This window comes from Zootoca vivipara, chromosome 7, assembly GCF_965207765.1.
Source record: "Zootoca vivipara chromosome 7, rZooViv2.hap1.1, whole genome shotgun sequence".
Classification (NCBI taxonomy): Eukaryota; Metazoa; Chordata; class Lepidosauria; order Squamata; family Lacertidae; genus Zootoca; species Zootoca vivipara.
In genome coordinates, this window is record NC_142590.1 from 21854147 (window position 1) to 21878397 (window position 24251).

The 24251-nt window shown below is 42.9% G+C and overlaps 1 protein-coding gene across 4 annotated transcripts in view; it reads right to left on the minus strand.

The window, feature by feature from the left end:
- DPYD (dihydropyrimidine dehydrogenase) overlaps window positions 1-24251 on the minus strand; it is a 520906-nt gene that overhangs the window by 155385 nt on the left and 341270 nt on the right. For all 4 annotated transcript variants that reach the window (XM_088673792.1, XM_035123774.3, XM_088673794.1 and 1 more), the window contains one exon: window positions 9843-10007. In XM_088673792.1, coding sequence (XP_088529918.1) covers window positions 9843-10007 — 165 coding nt within the window. The remainder of the gene's footprint in view (window positions 1-9842; window positions 10008-24251) is intronic.

A 24251-nucleotide genomic window follows, 5' to 3' on the forward strand; every position in this document is an offset into this window, starting at 1 on the left:
TGAAGGGCCTCTAAACATGTGCAAAATACCTTTGGTCCAAAATATACCACTCAAATTAACCTGAACACATTAAGGAGCAGGGAGAATTTGGAAATTCCTAGGATAAACTGCAGGTATCCAGAGCAAAGCAGCTATCCAGATTTCACTTCTTTTTCTCCCTCATCAATAAACAAAATTCAGTTTGTTGTATGCTAAGATTGTTTTTTTTTTTAAAAAAAAAGTTTGTTCTGAACTAGTCCTGAACTAGTTGAGGGAGAACAAATAGGCAGAAAGAAATATGACAAGAATGCGGCTGGATTTTATGAATAAAGGTTAAGGATCTTCTTAAGAACCACTAGTACCGTTATCTATTTCTCACGGATAAAGGAGTAGATACAAAGCAGTTCATACATTAATTAATAGGGAATGAGCAAACTAAACATAAATCATACTTATATCTTCATTATACAGTGGAACCTCGGTTTATGAACACCGCGGTTTACGAATTTTCAGTTTACGAACGCCGCGGACCCATCTGGAACGGATTAATTCACTTTCCATTACTTTCAATGGGAAAGTTGGCTTCAGTTTATGAACGCTTCAGTTTATGAACAGACTTCCAGAACCAATTATACCCATGTTTCGGGTTAAGTACGCTTCAGGTTGAGTACTCTGCGGACCCATCTGGAACGGATTAATTCACTTTCCATTACTTTCAATGGGAAATTTCGCTTCAGTTTATGAACGCTTCAGTTTATGAACAGACTTCCAGAACCAATTATACCCATGTTTCGGGTTAAGTACGCTTCAGGTTGAGTACTCTGCGGACCCGTCTGGAACGGATTAATCCACTTTCCATTACTTTCAATGGGAAATTTCGCTTCAGTTTATGAACGCTTCAGTTTAAGTACTCCACGGACCGTCTGGAACAGATTAATTCACTTTCCATTACTTTCAATGGGAAAGTTGGCTTCAGTTTATGAACGCTTCAGTTTATGAACAGACTACCAGAACCAATTATACCCATGTTTCGGGTTAAGTACGCTTCAGGTTGAGTACTCTGCGGACCCGTCTGGAACGGATTAATCCACTTTCCATTACTTTCAATGGGAAATTTCGCTTCAGTTTATGAACGCTTCAGTTTAAGTACTCCACGGACCGTCTGGAACAGATTAATCCACTTTCCATTACTTTCAATGGGAAAGTTTGCTTCAGTTTATGAACGCTTCAGTTTATGAACAGACTTCCGGAACCAATTGTGTTCATAAACTGAGGTACCACTGCACACTAAATGCAACCAATACTTTTTCACCTGCCCAATCTTCCCTCAGGTTCCTGTTTCTCAGCCCACTGCTTTTTCTGCAGTCTACCTTCAGACATATTATCCCCTGGTCATTGTCTCCTCTGCTCAGGACACAGTTTGTCCCACAAAACTGCTCCTTCCCCTAGAAAATGTAAGGATTAGATCCCAGCCATTCTGACAACTTTCCCTTTCCTCACTGAAGCTGAACGACGAACATTCTGAGCAATGAGAAAGCGCGTTTACATTCCGTGCTACCCTGCCGTCTTAGCTAATCAGCATCCAGAGGGTTCACTTCCATGCGTGATACAATATTGATGTCTTTCCCTATTCTATCTTGTAAGTTCTGTCTCTGTTGTCTTAGGAGACCCCCACATGCCATTATCTCATGAGCATTACTAGTCCCGTGTTACTTCCGAATTCCATCTTTTGTCAAATAGTCAACAGATGGACCTGTCATAGAAGTGCTTTAAAAAAAAAAAAAAAACACCATCAGCTACGGTGCATATCAGCATCGATTTCTGTCCTCAAGAAACCAGTATTGTGATTTCAAAGCTAAAATGGACAGCTACTGGATTAATGGATTCCTACAGCTCATAGTCAAAATGGCCAAATGAGAGTAGCAGGTCTTTCAATATGATTTTTATGAGAGGGTAAAGAATTGCAGAGAATAAAGCTACAGAAAACTAGGGCTGAATGATTGAAGATGATTGTGTATGCCCTCTGCATACCGCAGCATGCAAAAAACTTGTTTCCCCCTTCCTACAGCCTATTTTTTTCCGGCAAGAGTCAGGAGGAATGGATGTGAAATTTGGGATTAAAAAGTAGCAATGATGGGAAACAAATGTTTTGGAATGGGGGACTGAAAATGAATGCAAATCCCCTAAAAAGGAATACCCAACATATCATAAGCTAAGCGATGTGATAGCCTTTTCCAAGTAAACTTATCTTTGTGAAATGGAGGAAAACTGGGGTAAGGAAGAGCTAACTGATAACAGCAGGGATTTTGCAGGCCTTTTTGTTCCACAAGACAGTGGCACAATGGGGTACGGTATCTGCCTGCTAACAAGAAGGTTTGAGCCCACCCAGGGATGGCTGTGGGAAGGATTCCTGCATTGCAGGGGGGTTGGACTAGATGTCCCTTGGGGTCCCTTCCAACTCTACAATTCTATGAATGGAAACTTCCCTTCCCATGCATCCCTCTAGCCTACAGGATGAAGCCTTGTACAGAGTACCTGTAATGCTTCTCTGGAGAAGGCATGCGACAGGCATACTGCAAAACCATGGAGATGCGTGTCTCATCCCTTCAATAAATGTCCTTTTGGACTCGATGGAATGGCATCTGGCAAACTGTAAAATCCTTATTACACTATTTAACTTCGGCTGGGAAAATGGAATTGTACAGTTGGGCTCCAGGGCTGGAGAAGGGCAAAGATGGTTTATTGCCAACTCCTCGGCTTCACCCATTATTCCCAGTTACAACTGTGCCCAACTGTTTCCTCATGGTATTGTGGAATATTCCAAGGCCAATATTTATATACTGCAGGTATACTTGAATTCACTGGTTTCAAAGCTCCACAGGCATGATCCCAAAGCTGGAACTGAAAAGGAGAAGAAGCCAGGGGCACTTCCTATCCTAGTCAGCATGAACCAGCAAGGTTTCAGGATACAGCAATAAATCCACCACATCGCTCCACCCCAACATCTCATTAGGATCGGTCTGTTAGCTGCAACCCTACACTCACTGATTTGGAAGTAAGTCCCACTGACTGAATTGGAGCATACCTTGGAGTAAAAACACTCAGGATTGTGTTCAGACTCCTATCTCACTGTTACATTGAACAGAATGTGTATTTATAGTTTTATATTTTTATTTATCCATGTGCATAGCTGCCAAGTCTCCCGCTGAAAAATGCGGGATCAGCAGCGGCGCAGAACCGGAAGTCGCTTCTACACATGTCTGGACATGCATAGAAGCAACTTCTGGTGCTGGCGCCGCCCGATTTCCAGTGCCCAGGCATGGGCAGAGCGGAAACGGAAGTCGCTTCTACACATGTCCAGACATGTGTAGAAGCAACTTCTGGTGCTGCGCTACCCATGTCCAGGCACTGGAAATCGGGCGGCGCCAGGACCCAAAATGGAGCCTCCCTAGCAGGTAGGAAATCCAGGGGATTTACGGGATTTTTTTCCTATCTGGGCTGCCAGCGGGAAATGGTTTAAAATACGGGGATTTCCCGTGAAAAACGGGAGACTTGGCAGCTATGTGCATGTGTACCCCGCTCCTCAGCCAAAAAGGGTCCTAGAGCAGCTTACATTCAATCAAAACAAGACAGTTCTTAACCACAGGCTTACAATACAACAACAACAACAACAACAACAACAACAACAACAACAACAACAACAACAACCCACACAAGTGGGAAAGGACAGGCATGGAAGAAAAAAAATAAAACCCAAATCTCAGGTACTAGTTTCTAAACAGCTGCTCCTACAATGACCAGCTGGCACAGTTCAGGGGCAGGAGGTGCCTTATGGAGCTGTAGTTCCAGTAAAACGGATGAAATGTTGTTCAGCCCAGACAATGAGATGTCCAGCTCTGAGGACCTTCTGGTGGTTCCCTCACAGTGAGACATGAAGCTACAGGGAACCAGAGGGCCTTTTTGGTAGTGGTGCTCGTCCTGTGGAACACCCTCCCTTCAGATGTCAAACTGATAAATAACTATTTGATGTTTAGAAGAAAACTGAAGGCAACCCTGTTCAGGAAAGTTTTTAATGGTTGATGAGTTATTGTGTTTTTTTGTTGGGAGCTGCTCAGAGAGGCTGGGACAACTCAGTCAAATGGGTGGCATATTATTATTATTATTATTATTATTATTATTATTATTATTATTATTATTATTATTATTCCTGCTTCCTATTTCCCACCACCACCACCCATTGAGGCAGCCTGATGGAATGGCTCCTCTGGGGAGGCGAGAAGAGGCCTGATGGGGCCGGCCTGTCACAGCAAATCCAGTGGAGTGAGCTCTGCTTCTTAGATCTCCCACTGCTGGAATGCAAAATTCAAGCAAGGTTCTGCAATCGGATGACAATGTATTTGTGTACATGAATGTTCATGTGTGTGAGCGCGTGCACAGACACAGGGCACTTTTAACAATGGAATCGTGCATCATATTTCAGGAGGAAAGGAATGCTGAGCTACAGAATGGCTCACATTTTAAGCCATGCTCCGTATTCTTGCAAAGAGCTCGTCTTCCGTTCCTTCATAGAGGAGCTTTCAGTACTGGCGTTAGCTGAATTGTTAAGATCAGGTGCTGTGAGTACTAAAGCTGTCTTTCGCCATTAAGGGTTTGTTTTTCCCAGTAATCAAGAGAAGCTCTCAGCTCATTTTCCGGAAGAGGCCTGGCAGATTATTTCAGAAACAGCTTTAATTTTCTCCTACTTTACACCTTGGGGCAATGTCTTCAAGATGTGCTTATCATCCTCATAAAATTGTGAAATGCATTCCTTCCTAATAGGACCAATGTCTTGCGCTCTAAGCAAAGGATGCTTCTTACTGAAGATACAAATCTCCAATGTGTTTTATTGTTTTGTACCATTGACTATCGTTTTTTTTTTTTCATAAAAAGCTATTTCAGCAACACAAAGGCATGGGATGGAGAGAAAGACGGCTATTCCGCACAACTGAAGGTAAATCCACAGAAAACTTGGGAAGTGGAGCCCTTATTTATCTCTCGCACAAGCACTTGACATAATTTCTTCCCTGCCTTAGAAAAAAAAAATACAATGTGTATCCTATATGCATTTCTGCCAAGGGAACACCTTTTCTGGTGTGGGTAATGCGGCACTTCCTGAGATATCAAATCACAGTGTTTCATGGCAATAAATTGTAATGCATCTTCCTGATAATGAATCACAGCCAGCCAATAAGGCAGAGTGGTTCATTCAGGAGTGCAAACTGATGTTTTACAGGTGTAGTTTGTGGCCGTCTTGAGAGAGAGAGAGAGAGAGAGAGAGAGAGAGAGAAACACAACTCCAGTCATTCAACTACACATTTGCTTAGCCACTCTTGTCATTTCGAGATAGCGCACACTTCATTTCCAGCTTCAAGGTTCTTCGCTCAAGAACCTAAACATCTCATATAAAATGAACACCTGTGATTCCATCAGACTGGACAGGATATTATAGTTCGGCTATGAAAATATAGCTCAATAAAGTGTTGATTTTAGATATCAGTCCCCAGGTATAAAGAGTATGGAAGACAAAAGGGTTTTTAACAGACACCATAAATATATATTTCTTCATAGCAGCACTGTAATTACATATATGTGCTCTCTCTCTCTCTCTCTCTCTCTCTCTCTCTCTCTCTCTCTCTCTCTCTCTCTCTCTCTCTCTCTCTCTCTCTCCCTCTCTCTCTCTCTCTCTCTCTCACACACACACACACACAGGTTCCTGAAAAGGAATATTTACATGACAAGAAGCGTATCTACATTATACCACTTTCTCTGGGGAAAGCCACAACAGTGTATCGTAGGAACCATAATCAGGCAAATTGTTAGTAATTCCAATAGTTCCTAATTCTCTCACAGAGCTCACTGGAGAAAGGTGATATTAAACTTAGCCTGTAGGTCTAGGTTGTCAATAGGATAGTTACAACTACCATGCCAACCCCCCAAAAAAACACCCACCCATCATTTTATTAATTGGATTATTGCAATGTGCTTTGTATGGGGCAACCCTTAACACTGGCCTGGAAGCTACAGCGAGTACAGAATGCTGCAGCAAGGTCTGTTCTATCTATCTGTGTGCTGAAAGAGCTATGCCAGCTACCAATATGATACTAGTCAAGTCTAAGCTCTTGCTTTTGGTTTATAGAGGCCTGAGCAACTTGGGACCAGATCGCCTCCTGCCACTTCAGTCCTCGCAAGAGACTTTCTTAGTGGTGCCATAGGTTCCCAGAGCCTTTTAGTGTGGTGACATCTGTCCTTTGGACTACAGTATTGGCATTTGGTGCCGGCTTAAAGATCCCCTTTTCACCCTGGCTTTTCCTCAGGGGTGATCCAGCCATGCTGATGCATCCATCACAATTCAGTACATCAGATCAACACATTTTGCATTTGTTTTATGAATGTAATGTTATGTTACTGTATCATTAGATCTATTGGAAGGACAAAAATTATAGCCTCTTTCAATCAATGGATAGACGACACAACAGCCCTTGCAACCCATTAATGGATCGCTTTCAGGCGAAGATTATGTATGGACAAATGTAATGATATTTGGAACATATTTACTGAAGCCTTCATGACCCATGAATCAATGGACATTTGAGGGAAACAATAAGTTTATCCTTTTACATACATGTTATGTAGTTCTGCAATCTTAATTATAATTTACTGTTGTATTATTGTTTTTTCCTCAACCCTTTAAAATGTTTTTATTCTTTTTCTTTCCCCCTCTTTTTGCTTTTAGCTCATTGTACTATTCTTAATAAAATTATTATTTTTTAAATGAATATGTTACTGTTGATTTTACATTGTCCACCACAGTCTTTTTTGCCTTTAGATCGGTGATACATGCAAATAAATAAATCTACTTTGTGGCTATTATAGCCAGACATGTATTGCTAGACGACTAAGACTCCCTTCATGTACACCTTAGGGTAGAAGTAGTCACAAAAGTGATGGCAACCCACAGATCTGATTATGTGGGACCTAAGTCTACAATCCTGTACCAGTCTATATACAGTCTATCTATCTATCTATCTATCTATCTATCTATCTATCTATCTATCTATCTATCTATCTCTATCATCTATCTATCAATGTTTAGCTCTTGTGGTATGGTTTTTAGTTTGCTTAGCCAGTCATTATTTACTGACAATAAATATATTTCCTGAACCAATGGTGAAAGGATTTAATTGTCAGTCAAACATCACTAATATACTTTACTCAAGAGTTCTGTTTGGCTAAGGAAATCCCTGTTTCCAGGACAGCTTAATTTATCAAATGTTCCATTAAAATGCCACAACATGCACTGTCAAATACTGAATAAGGGTCACTAAGTGCTTATGTACACTCAGGGAAACTTGTCACTCACTTTCAATGATATTTTTTTAAAGCTGTATTCATTGTGGATGTCTTTATTAATAGTCAATCTTCTAAAGCCCTTTCTTGTGCTCCATTCATTACAATGACGGTCTGGCAGACACTCGCGCATCAAAATTGATTGACTGACATTATGAGCCAATTCACTGACTGCTTAAGTTTGTGCAATCCCACTGAAGGTGAGAGAACTACACTAGGGGAAGGAGGTACTGCTTCCACCCACCACCCTTGCTCTAGCAGATGATTTCCCCTGAAAGTCGGAAGTGTTGTGCTTTGTTCAATGGCTGCTATGACTGTGAGCCAGCTCTGCTCATGTTTAACTACATGCCTTGGCCCAGCATACCTGAACGAGCATCTCCACCTCCACCGTTCAGCTCCAACACTGAGGGCCTTCTGGCGGTTGCCTCGCTGCGAGAAGTGAGGTCACAGTGAACCAAGCAGGGGGCCTTCTCAGTAGTGGCACCCACCCTATGGAACGCCCTCCCATCACATGTCAAGGAAATAAACAACTATTTGACTTTTAGAAGACACCTGTTCAGGAAAGTTTTTAATGTTTGATGTTTTGTTGCTTTATTATTATTATTATTATTATTATTATTATTATTATTATTATTATTCTCTTGGGAGCTGCCCATAGGGGCTGAGAAAACCCAGCCACATCAGTGTGGTATAAATAAATCATGATCATCATCATTAACCAGGCCTTGAGATGTTCAGCTCCCTCCAGTTCAGTTGTGATTTCTCTCTATGTATGGAATGCATGGTCAATGCAAGGCCACGTTTCCTATGCTGCGTGCTCTGAAGAACCAAATAATATCATCCTTGAGTATTTAAAAAGGTAAAGGGACCCCAGTCCATTAGGTCCAGTCATGACCGACTCTGGGGTTGCGGCGCTCACCTCGCGTTATTGGCCGAGGGAGTTGGTGTACAGCTTCCAGGTCATGTGGCCAGCATGACAAGCCGCTTCTGGCAAACCAGAGCAGCAAACGGAAATGCCTTTTACCTTCCTGCCATAGGTACTTGCACTTTGATGTGCTTTCGAACTGCTAGGTTGGCAGGAGCAGGGACCAAGCAACGGGAGCTTACCCTGTCACGGGGATTCGAACCGCCGACCTTCTGATCGGCAAGCCCTAGGCTCAGTGCCACCCGCGTCCCTTGAGTATCTTAGGAGAAGATAAAAGCAACTAGACTCCAGACAAAATTCCAGTAGTCTCCACTGTCAGCATGCTGACAAATTTTCGTGAGGTTTTTTTCTCCCTAACTGCTAATTGCGGCTGAAATGTGGAGGACTGAATTTAAAATTGGAATCAGAAACTGATAGAAACCAAAATTGACAGTTGCATCCATTCCCTAGTGGAGAAGTTCTCTGAAATCACGTCAAACAGCTGTTATCTCACACTTCCCAGTGCATTTCCTATCACTTTCCTTATCCACTAAAATGGCTTTTTAAAGGTGTGAGCTTGTTGTGCCAAATCCACTTTAATTGGGCAACCTGCATTTGCTGGTGTGCAATTGAATGCCATCTGAAAATTAGCAACCCATTTTAAATGATATTGTTCAGCTCAAGTCCCACCAGGGCCATGTGAATCATAAGAGTTAATGCAGCTAAATTTTGAATAATTTGAATACAATTCCTTTTGTACCAAACATCAATTCAAAGCACTGTCAATTGCTTTGATAGTGACAAAGGCTTAATTCTTAGCATGATGATTTTTGAACCCACTGTTTAAACTGCCTCTATTACAATGCAAAGGCAATTATATATCAAATTTCCTTCTGTTTTTAATATTTACCATAACACAGTAATTTACTTTACTATAATCACTAGTTGATATTCTTTTGTACACTCATCTCTGCTTTTTCTCTCATTTGAGCAGAGGATGTCATTCACTTGCTTGTTAAGTTCATTTAGGAAAGAAAAGAAACCTTTCTGAGTATGGTCTAAGTAAATAAATAAATAAAAATAAATAATGCACACCCTATCAGGTATTATATACTTTTTCAGGGATATGAACAAAAAAGCCCTAAAATTACACAGAGCATTTTATTATAAGCACCAAGAGATTTCTACTCAGGCTGCAAAAATCTATCCTCATTTAGTGATAAATTTACCATTACAATCAGGATAGTTTGTAACTGAATGCATGGCTACATTCAACTACATTACACACATTACTGTTTGCTATTGTACAAACAATGTATTTGCACACAGAACTGGAGAAGAAAATAGTTTTTTTAAGCAAGCAGTTCATGGCATAAAGACATTTCTTTTGCCCTACTTTCACCTCTAGTTAAACAAGTTTTGCAGGTTTCCGAACCATAAAACCCTGCAGAACCTGTTTACCAGGCGTGAAAACAGGATAAATATATGCACCATGAGCCGTCTCTCAGACTAGACCTCCTCTCCTCTTCTCCAGCCCCTATGGGAACTTCCTTTGCATCAAAGCTCAACTTACTTTGTCAGGGAAGTCCATCTTCAGCTCAGAGACACTTTTACACCAGTAGGCTGCCGTTTTCTCACTAATGAGCTCAATGTTCAGGAAAGAGCCTTGGCCTGGACCATAGATGGGGCCTGAGGTAACGCCACGTATTATTCTTGGAGAAACATTTGTTACAATGTCCTATTAAGACAATGAAAAGGAGGAAAAAAACAAGTTAAACAACAACAAGAAGATATCAACCAGAGCAGTGCAGGAAAAAATGGGTTTTGATAAAATGTAGAAATGTGGTAATAGAGGAGAGTCTGCTGCGTATATCTGAACAGATGCCTGCTAATCTTACAGCGAAAATGTAGCTATGGCATAACTGTTTCACCAGGTGCTGTGCAATGTATAAGACAGGCATCCCCAAACTGCGGCCCTCCCTATGTTTCGGCCTACAACTCCCATGATCCCTAGCTAACAGGACCAGTGGTCGCGGAAGATGGGAATAGTATTCCAAAACATCTGGAGAGCTGAAGTTTGGGGGTGTCTGGTATAAGAGGAAGCAAACAGTTGACACACACACTGAAGGAAGACAGCAGAGAAGGGGCTGGGGGAGAAATGGAATCTGGGTAAGAGATACAGAAAGCAATTGGTCTAGAAGGCCATGTGTCAGGGGCTGCCCACAGGGTCCGCGGGAGGAGGGAGACAGGAGATTGGGGTATAGGGAGCCTCGGTCCCTTCTTTCGAGTAGCACCTCGACCAGCCGGGAAAGCAGCCAAACATCCTGTGGGGAGGAGAGGGAGCTGGCCAGCATGGAGGAGAGAGGGCTCCAGGATGCTGTCTCTGAGCCCTTGCACCACCTTAGCTAAGAGGGCTCAGCGAAGGAGACGCTACTTCCGTCGCCCAATTGCACAGGGGATTGAAACACAAAGAGGGGAGGCAGAGGCTAAGGGTGCCCAAGTTCTTATGTTGGGGTCGAAACCAGAAGGGGGCACTCCTGGATTCTGCGAGTGAGTGAGACAGACATGAACTTGTAGCTCTGCACTGTACATATTATGTACATTAAACCTGTAAACGTTCAGGTTGGAGTTTGGTGCTGTTACTTGTGAGCAACCACTACACCATCCTGACACCATGGGTAGTGTTAAAGACACAGGCAGGCTAAGCTACCACTTTGAGGCTGGGTTCAACCATATCTGGGATGTGGCTATTTCAGAGCAACTAACTGGGCTCAGAGAGTCGCAAAAGGTGTTACAAAGAGAGGCACCTTTGATTAAACAACCCGGTCCCCTTTCTTTTCATAGGGAAGTAGATAGCAAATTTCTCCCACCAATTTCACAAACGTGTTTGTGGAAAGCCTACATTGACCACTCATGTTTTAACAATATGTGAAATGATGCACTCAGTGCTCTGTTGTTGTTTTGCAGAGACTTATTAAATAATCATAATCATAATACACAGATGGAGGCAATTCTCACCCACCCTTTGAGTGTCTGAAGATGGGGACACAGACAATGCTGTCTATTGGCCATACCATGCATGCGCAATTGCACATATCACACTTTCACTTCTGGTAACCTGGTCTGGCAGCATTCCCAAAAGTTGCAAAGCTAGATGTGGGCCTGGGACCACACCAACGTGTTAACACAATTAGAAGTGAAATACCTTATATAGAATTGAGAGAGAGAGAGAGAGAGAGAGAGAGAGAGAGAGAGAGAGAGAGAGTGCACACAAATGAATAAACCCCCAGGCAAACTTGAGCATTTTCATTTCAGTAAACAAAGATTCTTTTATTTCAGTGAGTCTAACCCTAGCCAGAGAGCTCAGAAACCACTAGGCACTCAGGGTGAATGATATGGACAATATTAAGAGTCCAATATTATAATATGCTATTACTAAACCACTTCAGATCAAAACCATAAAGTTAAAAGAAAATCTTCATCCTGTGGAGCAAAGGAAAATTAAGATTCCATTTGATTTTTTTTCTCCCTACCTGTGGGTGTGGGTGTGTTTAAGACACTTAAATCAGAAAAAAAAATTGCTGCATGTAAATAACTTCTTTTGGCAATTTATAATAAAAAATGATTTTTTTGGGTAAAGGCCATTTAGTTAAGGATTTCATAGAATTATTTGGTTAAGTACCCCTACTCACCATCTTGTCACTTCTGGAGAGATAACATGAACCCCCATTAGTATATAGCAATTAAGGTCAATTTACATATTTTAATTAAGATCCATCCCATATAAAACAATTAGGGTAATAGGCATACTAACTGATTTCATAACATTTGGACGTTTTTCCAACTAGATAGACAGGAAACCTTAATTAGCATTAATTAGTGCTGATCTGCATATGTTTGATAAGGCATACCCTCACCACAAATGATTATTTATTCCTGAATCTGCCAAATGCTACCGTTCCAGAGGATAAAGGGACTTGCTTCATATTGTATGTAAATGTCTAGTGATTTCTATTTGTTTTTCTGTTTGGACTATTTATTATAAAATAAATGGCGAGAAATGGTGTGAATGTACAAATATGTACATTCGCATATAGAGAAAGCATACCAATTAATGTGCAGTGGTTAATCAGCACTGCTGACATTTCAATGGTAACTGGGGAAAGGATAATAGCACTTAGAACTTTTCCTGTCATATATTCTCCTTACATCCCAAGGCACTGCATGTCAATAAAGTTTTCAGTTAATTTTCCAGCAGCCTCTGAAGATGCAGGCATTATGATACACAAAAAATATGGTCCTGTTGTCAGCTTTATTAATTTTCATTAATGATCTACCTACACTACCTTTCCCTTTCCCTCAGTTTTCTCCAGCAGTTATACTCACAAAGAGTTTGCAATTCCATCAAAGTCAGTTGGGGGTGGGGTGGGATTCGCCTGTGCTTCTGATCATTTTGTTTGACATTAAATATCACAGAGATCTTCTTTTCAAAAACAAACAAACAAACAAACAAACAAACCCAACCTTTACATATTTAGGTATAATCTCTGAAATGTATACGGCCTTTGATCCTCTTTTATTTGTTTCTACGGTAAGCTGAAGGGGTTGATAATGCTGCAACATTCCTGCTTGCAAACTGCCATAAATTTTGCCGATCAATTTTTGTCTTTTCTTCCTTGTAAGTGAGGATCTGTTTTCTCTCTTATTTTAATTGTGGACTGTGATCTTCTTGGGCTATGAGCAATGAAGCTTGTGTAGTTTTATATATAGATATTTTAAGATCACAGAGATGGGAATAAACCTGTGAATCACCTCATACAGTTCCATCCCCAAGGGAAGGACAGATTGGCTATGTAAAGCTATCATATAGCCAATTCACACTCAGGACAATCCACTGCGCATACACAAAATGAGTGGAAGTTTCCACCATCTGCCGTAATGCTTTAAACAGCTGTGGCTTCCCCCAGAGAAGCCTGGGAACTGTAGTTTGCTATGGTTGCTGAGAGTTGCCAGGAGACCCCTGTTCCCCTCACAGAGCTCCGGTTCTCCCAGAGGTTTAACAAACCATCTTTGTTCCCGGAGAACTCCGGGAACAGGGGTCTCTCAATAACTCTTAACAAACTGCAGTGCTGCTACTGCTCCACCCATGCAAAATAAAAATCCCCCTTCCCACATCATGCAACTCCTAAGCCCCCCCCCTTTCACCTTCCCAACCCCATTTCTGAAGCCACTTCTCTTGTCTATTTTGCAGCCCTGGTGTGCACCCGTTTTCACATTCAACCCCATGTCCATGTTTCCTCCTCCTCTCCTTTTCTGCAACTCCCCTTGCAAACAGACCACTCCCATAGTGACCTCCTTTTCCTACACACTGCAGCTGCTAAGCCTCCTCTACACTTTACACTGAAATATGAATCTGCCTTCTATTACCCTGCAGCCCCTATTGTACCCCATTTTACCTCCACTCCCTATTTCTCCTGCCTACTCCCAGCTTTCCCCCTCCCCTCCTTGTACAAAAACCAACCCATTCCCATGCCTCCTCCTACCTCCTATTTGGCAGCCCCCTATTGCAATTTTGATGAACTGAATGTTTGGATGAATTATTTGTTTTAACAGATTTATTCCTTAAAATATATAAATTTCTTTTTTATGAATGTGCATTTTAACTATTGGGATGCTGCAGACCAGTTGTTCATAATCTTGTTGGGCTGCATTTTTTGTCAGATGGATATAAACCATCTCGAACATATATGGAAAGGTGGTATGTAAGTAATATTGATATGGGAGGAAACCAGACCAGAGTGTGTCCTATTTTCCAGGGATAGTCCCAGATTTACACAATCCATCCTGGTTTCTGATTTGATCCTGGAAAGTCCCGGTTTTCCTTAGGACGTCCCTATTTTCATTCAGGAAATGTTGGAGGGTATGGAGTTACGCAACTCCCAAGGGAAGGAGATAAGTAACTTTACAATCTTTAGAAGACATCTGATGGCAGCCCTGCATAGGGAAGTTTTTTAATGTATACATTTTTATTATGTTTTTATCTACAGTGGTACCTCGACTTACGAAGATGATCCGTTCTGCGGCCGTCTTCGTAAGTCGAGGTTTTCGGTTGTCGAAATGTTGGCACATGCGCGAAGCGCAATTCCACACTTCTACGCATGCGTGGGTGCAGAACACGCGCGCTGGGTGCGTGGGGAGAAAAGACTTCCAGGGTTGTCAACTTCGGAAGTCAAAACCTTCAGAAGTCGAAGCGTTTGGTTGTCGAGGTATGACTTGTATGTTGGAAGCTGCCCAGAGTGGCTGGGGCAACCCAGTCAGATGGGTGGGGTACAAATGATAAAAATATTATAGAATCGGATGTCCCCATTTTCATCAGAAAAATGTTGGAGGGTATGGGAAACTGAGTTGGTGGCAATTGCGAAAAACAGATTAGGATTTCCACATGTGAAAGTGGGTGTCCTGCTTACCATGCAATGCTCCCCCTGCTGCAATTCAAGGAATTATCATACATGCCAACTGACGGTAAAGCCCAGCCACCCACACCCCACTTTCAAACCTCACCTATTCTCCACGTCTCCCAGAGAAACATAGCCTAGGTATCAGACTCCTATGCAAGCTCTTCTCCCTCTCCAGGGAGCTGGAGAGGCAGGAATGCCTAATCAGAGGAGGAGGTAGCAGCGACACCTTCAACTGCAGGTTGAAACACTGGGGACTTTCAGATTCCACTTTCCAAGTGGGATTCAACTATATACAGTACTGGCAAATTCAAGTGCCACAAATATAATTGATTGAGAAGTCTGCTGCTGCAACAAACCCACCTTCCCCAAAACATGAACTTTTTGTGATAGGGAATGTGATGGGGGGAGGAGCCCTGGAAAGCGTGGGATGACATTTGCTTTGATGCGGCAGCATCTAACCTCCCTACAAACAAATCAGAATAGCCAACATTGTCTAATTGGGATGAACACTCAATAAACAGGTCATCTAGAAGTCCTCCCAAGAACCATCCACACAGGTTAATTGAAGCGATTCAAAGTCTGCCAAGTCTTCAGCAAAACTCATCACATCTTGCCTGGAAAGGAGTTTTGCAGCGTTTGAACGCTCAGAAGCAAAAGAGACTATGCCAGCTTGGAAGCACATTGCTTTGTAGGCCCTGTTTTTCACAATTATATACAAGTGAAAATGTTTTTACAAAACAAATCATACATATGCTTGTGGTGCAACACACACACACACACACACACACACACACGTAACATATAAGGTAACAATTCATTGCACCCCAATATAAATAGACTAAATATGAATTAGACTAAATCATCTTAAACTCATTTTGTACTGGTTCAAGTACGGGGGAAACAGCTGCTTTGCCTTACAAATGTCTGTAGACAAATGAAGGTCTTCAATATGGATAATTTTACAAAGAACTAATTTTATTACATCTTTCTCACATTATACATTGCCTCAATTGCAGTCTACTCTTGAGGGCCTCCTTAAATATTGTTACTTTTTAAAATAGATTGTGGAAAATGGAACGGAATAAATTGAAACACAAAATATATTTATTGGCACAAGCTAGAAGGCTGCACTGTTAATGCTAAAATTTTTCCCTCCTTAATTGTTGCTTCAGGCTCCTTTCCCAGTTTGAGACAATTTTTGGTACCACTGCATTTGAAATTTCTTTATCTCTCTCTCTTATTTACTCACTATGACATGATGTCTGATTTACTGGAGCTCCCAAAGATTTTATTTGTGGTTGTTCCATGACATCACAGCATCATGTGTCAGATCAATCACATCACTTTGTCTGCTACGTGGTACCTGATTTTGTTTTCAGAGTCACATGACCCAATTTGTCAACAGTTGCAACCGGAGTAGCAGTGGAAACTATTGGCTCAAACAATTCAGATAAATTGTAACCGAATAAGTTAGCCAACAAAGAAATGCTACAACCCTAAATATCTATATATAGATATGTAACCTTTCTTCATCAATTATCTTACTGCAGATTTAATGTCTCTAATGGTCAACTAGGGATGTGGGTGGTGCTGTGGTCTAAACCACAGAGCCTAGGGCTTGCCGATCAGAAGGTCGGCGGTTTGAATCCCTCCGACGGGGTGAGCTCCCATTGTTTGGTCCTAGCTCCTGCCCACCTAGCAGTTCGAAAGCAAGTGAAAGTACAAGTAGATAAATAGGTACTGCTCTGGTGGGAAGGTAAACGGTGTTTCCATGTGCTGCTCTGGTTCACCAGAAGCAGCTTAGTCATGCTGGCCACATGACCCGGAAGCTGTATGGTAGCTCCCTCGGCCAATAACGCGAGATGAGCGCCGCAACCCCGGAGTCCGTCACGACTAGACCTAATGGTCAGGGGTCCCTTTACCTTTACATTCAAAATGCCCTTTGTGTCACAGTGTAGATGATTCCTGTAAACCTACTGCATACTTAAAATCAAAAATGGAAGAGCAAAGGTGAGCCATGACACACACACAAAACAAACGTGTCAAAATGACAGTATTGACCTCTGTAAAGAATCAATCATTTCTCTCTCTCTCTCATACACACACATGCACGTACACACACACACCAACCATTTATTGCATTGACCAGCCCAATCCTATCTGTTTGTGGACAAGCTAAAAAGGTAAAGTTAAAGGACCCCTGACAGTTAAGTCCAGTCACGAACGACTCTGGGGCTGCGGCGCTCATATCTCTTTACAAGCTATCCAAGCATAAAACCCCATTCTTGACCAGATTATAATATCTGGCTGGACACCTGAATTTATTTGAGTCCAAAGGTACTCTAAACCACATCAGTGAGGCCGAGAGGAGGGTCTTATCACCTGAGTAGCCCAGGACCTTCATACACACTGCCCAGGCTTGCTTGTACCCCGGGGAGGTCACTTCAGTGCTGCTAATGCAGCAGTTTGACTTTGTCTTTAGAGGCCTGCTCCATTGTCTCTTGAGACACACGGGTGCCAACAACAACAACAAAAAAGGTGTAGTGGCGCATGGAACAAATTTTGTGTTTCCTTGGATCATGGCCACAGATTCCAGTTGCTACAGAGACTATATACTTTGGCACATTGGGTCATATCCAGAGGAGAGACGGCAGAATTCCACTCTCTCAATCAGGTTTCCCAAGCTCCTCCTGCCCGCACCCATTGAGGGTCACTCCTGAGGGTCAAGGGACCTTCGGAAATGTGGGGAGGGGGAGCTGTAGAACTACAGAGATAAATAAGTGGGGCTCCCTTGAGCCAGCGTAAGTACTTTTCTGCTCACACTAGGTATTTATTGGACCCAAGCCAATATGAGCGTATTCAACACACTCTTCAGATCCACCATGTGTGTCTAAGTCAGTTTCATATATTCTGTTAAGCTCTCAGGTAAATTGTCAGTTTAAACTGCAACTTAGCTAGGATGGCACAGATATAGCAAACATCCAGATGAACCAAACTAGAATGAAGGATCTCACATTTCTGTTCAAGGAGAGACTGTGATAACAAGTTCAAAGAAGCCTACAACCAACTTGGTGGCTGTCACTGCTTTCATGTGGAAAGTGCACCTCTAGAATGGGGAGGACTGTTAATGAGACAGAATTAAATGCTTAAGGCAGATCTTTTGTTAACTTTGGAATATGAAATTGTTGTATTTAGTGAACTGTGTGACCTTTGTCAGTTTCCCTTCATTATAGATGATGTAAAGGTTTAAACAAAGTGATCACATTACGTCTTTTTCAGAAGTTAATTTATATGACCTTTCCTCATCTAGAGTGCTTTTTAGGTGCTTTGAAGTAAGCTCCAGAGTGTAACTGTGGTTACTTCTTACTAAATGTCAGTACTGGAATGAAGATAGTCACAATGGCCTTATTGTGAACAATTCCACAGGCATGTCTTACGAAACTATTCTGGGGGGCAGGTAGGGGGGGGGGAGACGACAACTTTTATGTCTCCGTAAAACATAATTGTAGGTAAAGTTTGAACAGGCACTCAGTTGTAGTGTGCAAGAACAGACTTCATGTTCTTAACATAATACATTACTGAATTTGTGATCGAAATCCGCAATCCACAGATGCTTGGTTTGGAGCACTGGGTTAGATCCAAATTGAAGTCATTTGCAGTTTATTCCCATTGGAATCAATTGGGTTTCTGTCAAGTCATGACTCCCTTTGCACATTTATTTCAATGGGACTTGTGTGCAACTTACTTCATGGTGATCCAGTCATGGCGTGGCTCACACTTGCTTTCCTGTGTTTGTCTGTAACTTGTGCAGTGGGGAACCGCTTGATTAAAAAGCTCCAGCTGTGCTGGGAGCCTCCTTGAATAGAAGATTCTCCACTGCAGAAGTTAAAGGCTCCCTTGCCTACCCTTAGAAGCAGGGCTGGTCCAAGATATTTTACTGCAAAAGACAAGGTGGCACTATAATTGGGATACTCTATACAGTTCTGGTCAACTCACCTCTAAAGGATATTGATTGAGTTGGAAAAGCTTCAGAAAAAGGCAACCAAAATGATTGAGGGGATAGAGACAACTCCCCCATGAGGAAAGGTTGAAGTATTTAACAGAAGCATGGAATTGTAGAGTTGGAAGGGACCACAAGGACAGGGTTTCCCAAACTCAGGTCCCCTGCCATTTTTGGACTACAATTCCCATCATTCATGGCCACTGGTCCAGCTAGCTAGGGGTGATGGGAGTTGTAGTCCAACAACAGCTGGTGTTCCAAGTTTTGGAAACCCTGATCTAGTCTGAAACCCCTGCAATGCGGGAATCTCAGCTAAAGCATCCATGACAGATGGCCAACCAACCACTGCTTAAAAACCTCCAAGAGAGACTGCCACCTCCTGAGGGAGACCGTTTCAGTTTAGAAAAAAAGGCAAGCTAGAAGTGACAGGACAGGAATTATAAAATGAAAGCATGCCATGCAGGAAGTGGGTTCACTAGAGCTCGTGGATATCAAATGAAGCGGAACGTTGGAAAATTCGGCACAGATAAAAGAAAGGTCCATTCTGAAGGAAATCAGCCCTGAGTGCTCACTGGAAGGACAGATCGTGAAGCTGAGGCTCCAATACTTTGGCCACCTCATGAGAAGAGAAGACTCCCTCGAAAAGACCCTGATGTTGGGAAAGATTGAGGGCACTAGGAGAAGGGGACGACAGAGGAGGAGATGGTTGGACAGTGTTCTCGAAGCTACGAACATGAGTCTGACCAAACTGCGGGAGGCAATGGAAGACAGGAGTGCCTGGCGTGCTATGGTCCATGGGGTCACGAAGAGTCGGACACGACTAGACGACTAAACAACAACAACATAAAAGAAAGGATGTATTCCTATAACTCATGGTTAAACTATAGAACTTGCTCCCACGAATAAATTTGGCTGGTTTTAAAAGAGGATTGCAGAAGTTCATAGCGAACAAGGATATCAATGGCTACAAGCCACGGTGGTTATATTCTGCCTCCATGGTCAGAGGCAATGATGCTTCTGGGTACCAGTTTCTGGAAACCACACAAGGGGATAGTGCTTTTGTGCTCAGGTCCTACTTGAGGCATCTGGGCGGTGTTTGTGAGAACAGGATGCTGGACTAGATGGGCCTGATCCAGCAAGCTCTTCCTATGACAACAAATATACATTGCAGAGTGTGTAAGACAGAAGTAAGACATTAAGAGAGAAGACACATGGCCATGCAAATTTCAAACCCTCTCTGTTCCTTTCATAAAGATGATCCTCTTTCTGCCCAGTCAGGGGGAAGTGCAGCTAAAGAAAGCACTTAATCAATATCTCAGTATCATCCCAGGATTGCTCGTGTATACTTGTGAGAGAAACTAAATCCACCACTCTGTGGGAAATGGTACAGCTGTTCATTTAGCTTGGATAATTTGCTTGTTCCTTCAGTGGGCGTCCCTAGAGCTTGTGTCATAATTAAAAAGGAAGTCCCAGTATCTGAATAAAATAATGTTAGGCTTTTATTCATTGTTCTTTTCGTGTTCCAAAACAAACTTTAATAGAAACGTGGCTTCCCAACTCAGCACACATAAAGGAGTCTTAATCTAACAGAACAAACTCCTACAAGTCAGAAGTAGTAGCAAATTCTCTTTATCCCTCTTGTGTGAGGTAACCATATGGAAACATGCCGATCTGTTCTGCATGTTGCACTAAACCATAGTTAAACTATGTACTTTGTTCCTCCCCTACTTCTCCTGATGCCATATTGCTGGAAATTGTGTCATGGTCTGTCTTGGCATTATGTATGAACCCAGACTCATGGTTTGTTTCTTTTCGACAAACCACCAGCTGTAACCAAGGTTTGTTTCTGACTTACTGTCGGTGGTTTGTTTGGAAAGATGAACCACAAACCCTCATTTGGACTTAACGCTATGCCAAACCATGGCTTAATTCCTGGCAGCATCGCAGAAGCAGTGGAGAAATGATGTGATCGCACACTGCACGTTCATCTTTAGCCATGCCTAGGCTTGCACAGAATATTTCCAGAAGCCACAGCACAAGCTCCTGTCTGTATGCGGTAAGAGGAAGCAAGGGGAGCCAGAGGAGTGATGGTGACATTAGAAAGCAGTGCTTGCAAACATAGAACCCTATGCAGCTAGGAGAAGAAATCAGGGGGTGGGAGGAAAGTGGGGGATTACAAAAGCAGAAATTACAACAGAAGAGGGTGGAGGAGAGGTGAAAAAGCAAATAAGGGAGGAGAGAACAGGACAATTTGGCTGCACTTTTTTTTTTTTACCGTAGCACCCTGAATCTTCATTTTAAAATGAAAATTTAATTTTAAATTCCTTTCCTCCCCCACAGCCAACTGATGTTTTCTTGACTGAGCATTTATGTTTGCAGAGAATGTTAATTTTGCGGTGGACCATTAGCCAATTTACTAACTTTGTCTTAAGATGCCACTAGGCTCCTTGGTTTTGCCGCAGAAGACTAAGAGGGCAACCTCTCTGGAAACTCATTAACTTTGAAAAGGAACACAAAGGGAAGGCAATTGATTTGTAAATATCAGTTGATGGCTGATGGTTGATTATCTACTGTGTGCCAAGTTAAAAGAAAATATACATTTAAAAATAGATATATTTCCGCATTAAGGTAAAGGTAAAGGGACCCCTGACCATTAGGTCCAGTCGTGACCGACTCTGGGGTTGCGCGCTCATCTCGCATTATTGGCCGAGGGAGCCGGCGTATAGCTTCCAGGTCATGTGGCCAGCATGACAAAGCCGCTTCTGGCAAACCAGAGCAGCACATGGAAACGCCGTTTACCTTCCCGCTGTAGCGGTTCCTATTTATCTACTTGCACTTTGAGGTGCTTTCGAACTGCTAGGTTGGCAGGAGCTGGGACCAAGCAACGGGAGCTCACCCCGTCACAGGGATTCGAACCGCTGACCTTCTGATCAGCAAGCCCTAGGCTCAGTGGCGGACAACAAAATGGAACACAGGCTTGTGCAAAATAAGCCAACTGCAGCACTGTGAGTAAATAGTGGAAGGGACAGATGTTCATGCATTGCTCCTTAGGGAGGATCATGCCAGAAACCAAGAAAGAAGCCTTGGGAATGACTCCTGCCTTCAGATCCTGGTGAGTCATTGCCAGTCAAAGTAGACAACGGGCCAGATACATCAGATCAATTGTCTTTGTATAAGACAGTCACCCATGTGCTGTTTAGTCCAGGCATCCCCAAACTGCAGCCCTCCAGATGTTTTGGACTACAATTCCCATCATCCCTGACCACTGGTCCTGTTAGCTAGGGATCATGGGAGTTGTAGGCCAAAACATCTGGAGGGCCGCAGTTTGGGGATGCCTGGTTTAGTCTAATAAAAACACAGCAAGCAAGTAAACCTCAAAGCAAATTTAGAGTAAACATGAAACCTCAAGAAAAATGTTTTCTTTTTGTTTAAAGTATTGTGCTGATATTTTAAATAAAACAGCTACTCTTGCTTCTAGTTCAGCATCTCGATTGCTTCAAGAAGCATTTAATACAAATAAACACTGGGGGGGGGAATTGAAACTCTCTTGTATTTCTGACATCTGTATTTGACAGCATTTTCCCAGACCTTTAGAATGCTTCTTCTGCCATTACAAAAACATTATTTTAAGAAGCTATTATGTCCTACACCACTTAGCCTTGACAAACAATTACGACATATCACATTCAACAGAATACAAAAAAGTAATCTGTATGACAAGGTTAAAATTAGACTTCGAACAATAGGTGCTTTGCAGAGCAATTCCAAACTCTCTGCCGCTTTATGAAATTTTCCATTGAGGGGGAATATGGGGGAAGGGAGGGGCCGAGGGGGAGAGAAAGAAAAGTGAAGGACATCTGTCATGGGAGGCTTAGAGGACACACCAGCCTGGAAGTTAGATGAAAACTTTATTGTCTCTCTCCAGCAAGGACGGCAGAGGCACCAAAAACTCCTGGCTCCACTCAGGTATAGCTTGTGATGAAACCTTATACTACCATCTACACAGCACCTGAAAAACTGACTGAGAATATTTGTGCAGCCAAATATCTCATCCTATTCATGACAATATTTCCAAATTGTATGTATAATACAATTAAAGGTAAAGGTAAAGGGGCCCCTGACCATCAGATCCAGTCGTGTCTGACTCTGGGGTTGCAGCGATCATCTCGCTCTATAGGCTGAGGGAGCCGGCGTTTGTCCGCAGATAGCTTCCAGGTCATGTGGCCAGCATGACAAAGCCGCTTCTGGCTAACCAGAGCAGCACACGGAAACGCCGTTTACCTTCCCACCAGAGTGGTCCCTATTTATCTACTTGCACTTTGATGTGCTTTCGAACTGCTAGGTGGGCAGGAGCTGGGACCAAGCAATGGGAACTTACCCCGTTGCAGGGATTCGAACTGCCGACCTTCTGATCAGCAAGCCCTAGACTCTGTGGTTTAACCCACAGCACCACCTGGGTCCCTAATAATACAATTAAACTCCCATAATCCAGGACCATTGGCTATGCTGGCTGTGACTGAGGGCAGTTGGTAGCTCAAAATATCGGCCAGGGGTACCGGGTTGGGTAAGGCTGGTCTGGATCTGTTGTAGAACAGAACTTGGAGAATTTAGTGCAACTGGTACAATCATCAAGTACATGGATGTCATACAGTCTGATGCAATCTTCACCGCATCATCCCTTTGCTGGTGGTACTTTGGGGATGGAACGAGGGGGTAGGCCAGCCCCCTTGTGTTAATGGAGATGGGGTTTTAACTCGGGTGAGTGTTGTTTTATTTGGAAGGTGGAGTTGTTTTAAATTGTTGTTAAATGTTGTATGTTAATTTAGATTTTTGTATTTGTGGGCTGGAGTATTGTTTATGGGCTTTGTTTGGAGAATGTATTATTTATTAGTGTGTCTTTTGATTATATTTGGTTATTTTTTATTTTTATTATGTTCTGATTATTTTTATTATGTATTTTGTGCTTTGTATATTATAACTTTGTGCTGTGAACCACCCTGAAACCTACGGTAAAGGGACGCAGGTGGCACTATGGTCTAAACCACGGAGCCTCTTGGGCTTGCTGATCAGAAGGTTGGCAGTTCAAATTCCGGTGACAGAGTGAGTTCCCTTGCTCTGTCCCGGCTCCTGCCAACCTAGCACTTTGAAAACACGCCAGTCCTGCTGAGGCGGGAAGGTAAATGGTGTTTCCGTGTGCTCTGGTTTCTATCATGGTGTTCCATTGCACAGGGGCATAGGAAGATAGGGGCGGTGGAGGCGGGCTGCTCCAAGGGGCGGTGGAGGCGGGCGCCCGCCCCATCCCCAAAACACGTGTCCTGCCCCCGGAATGTGTGCCACGCCCCTCCGGGAGGCGCGCTGTGCCCCCGGGAGGTGTGCTACAGCCCTCCGGGAGGCGCCTCCCGCCCCCAGAACGGGTGCCAGCCCTGCCCCCGCCACTGCCATTGCGCCAGAAGTGGTTTAGTCATGCTGGCCACATGACCCGGAAAGCTGTCTGTGGACAAATGCTGGCTCCCTTGGCCTGAAA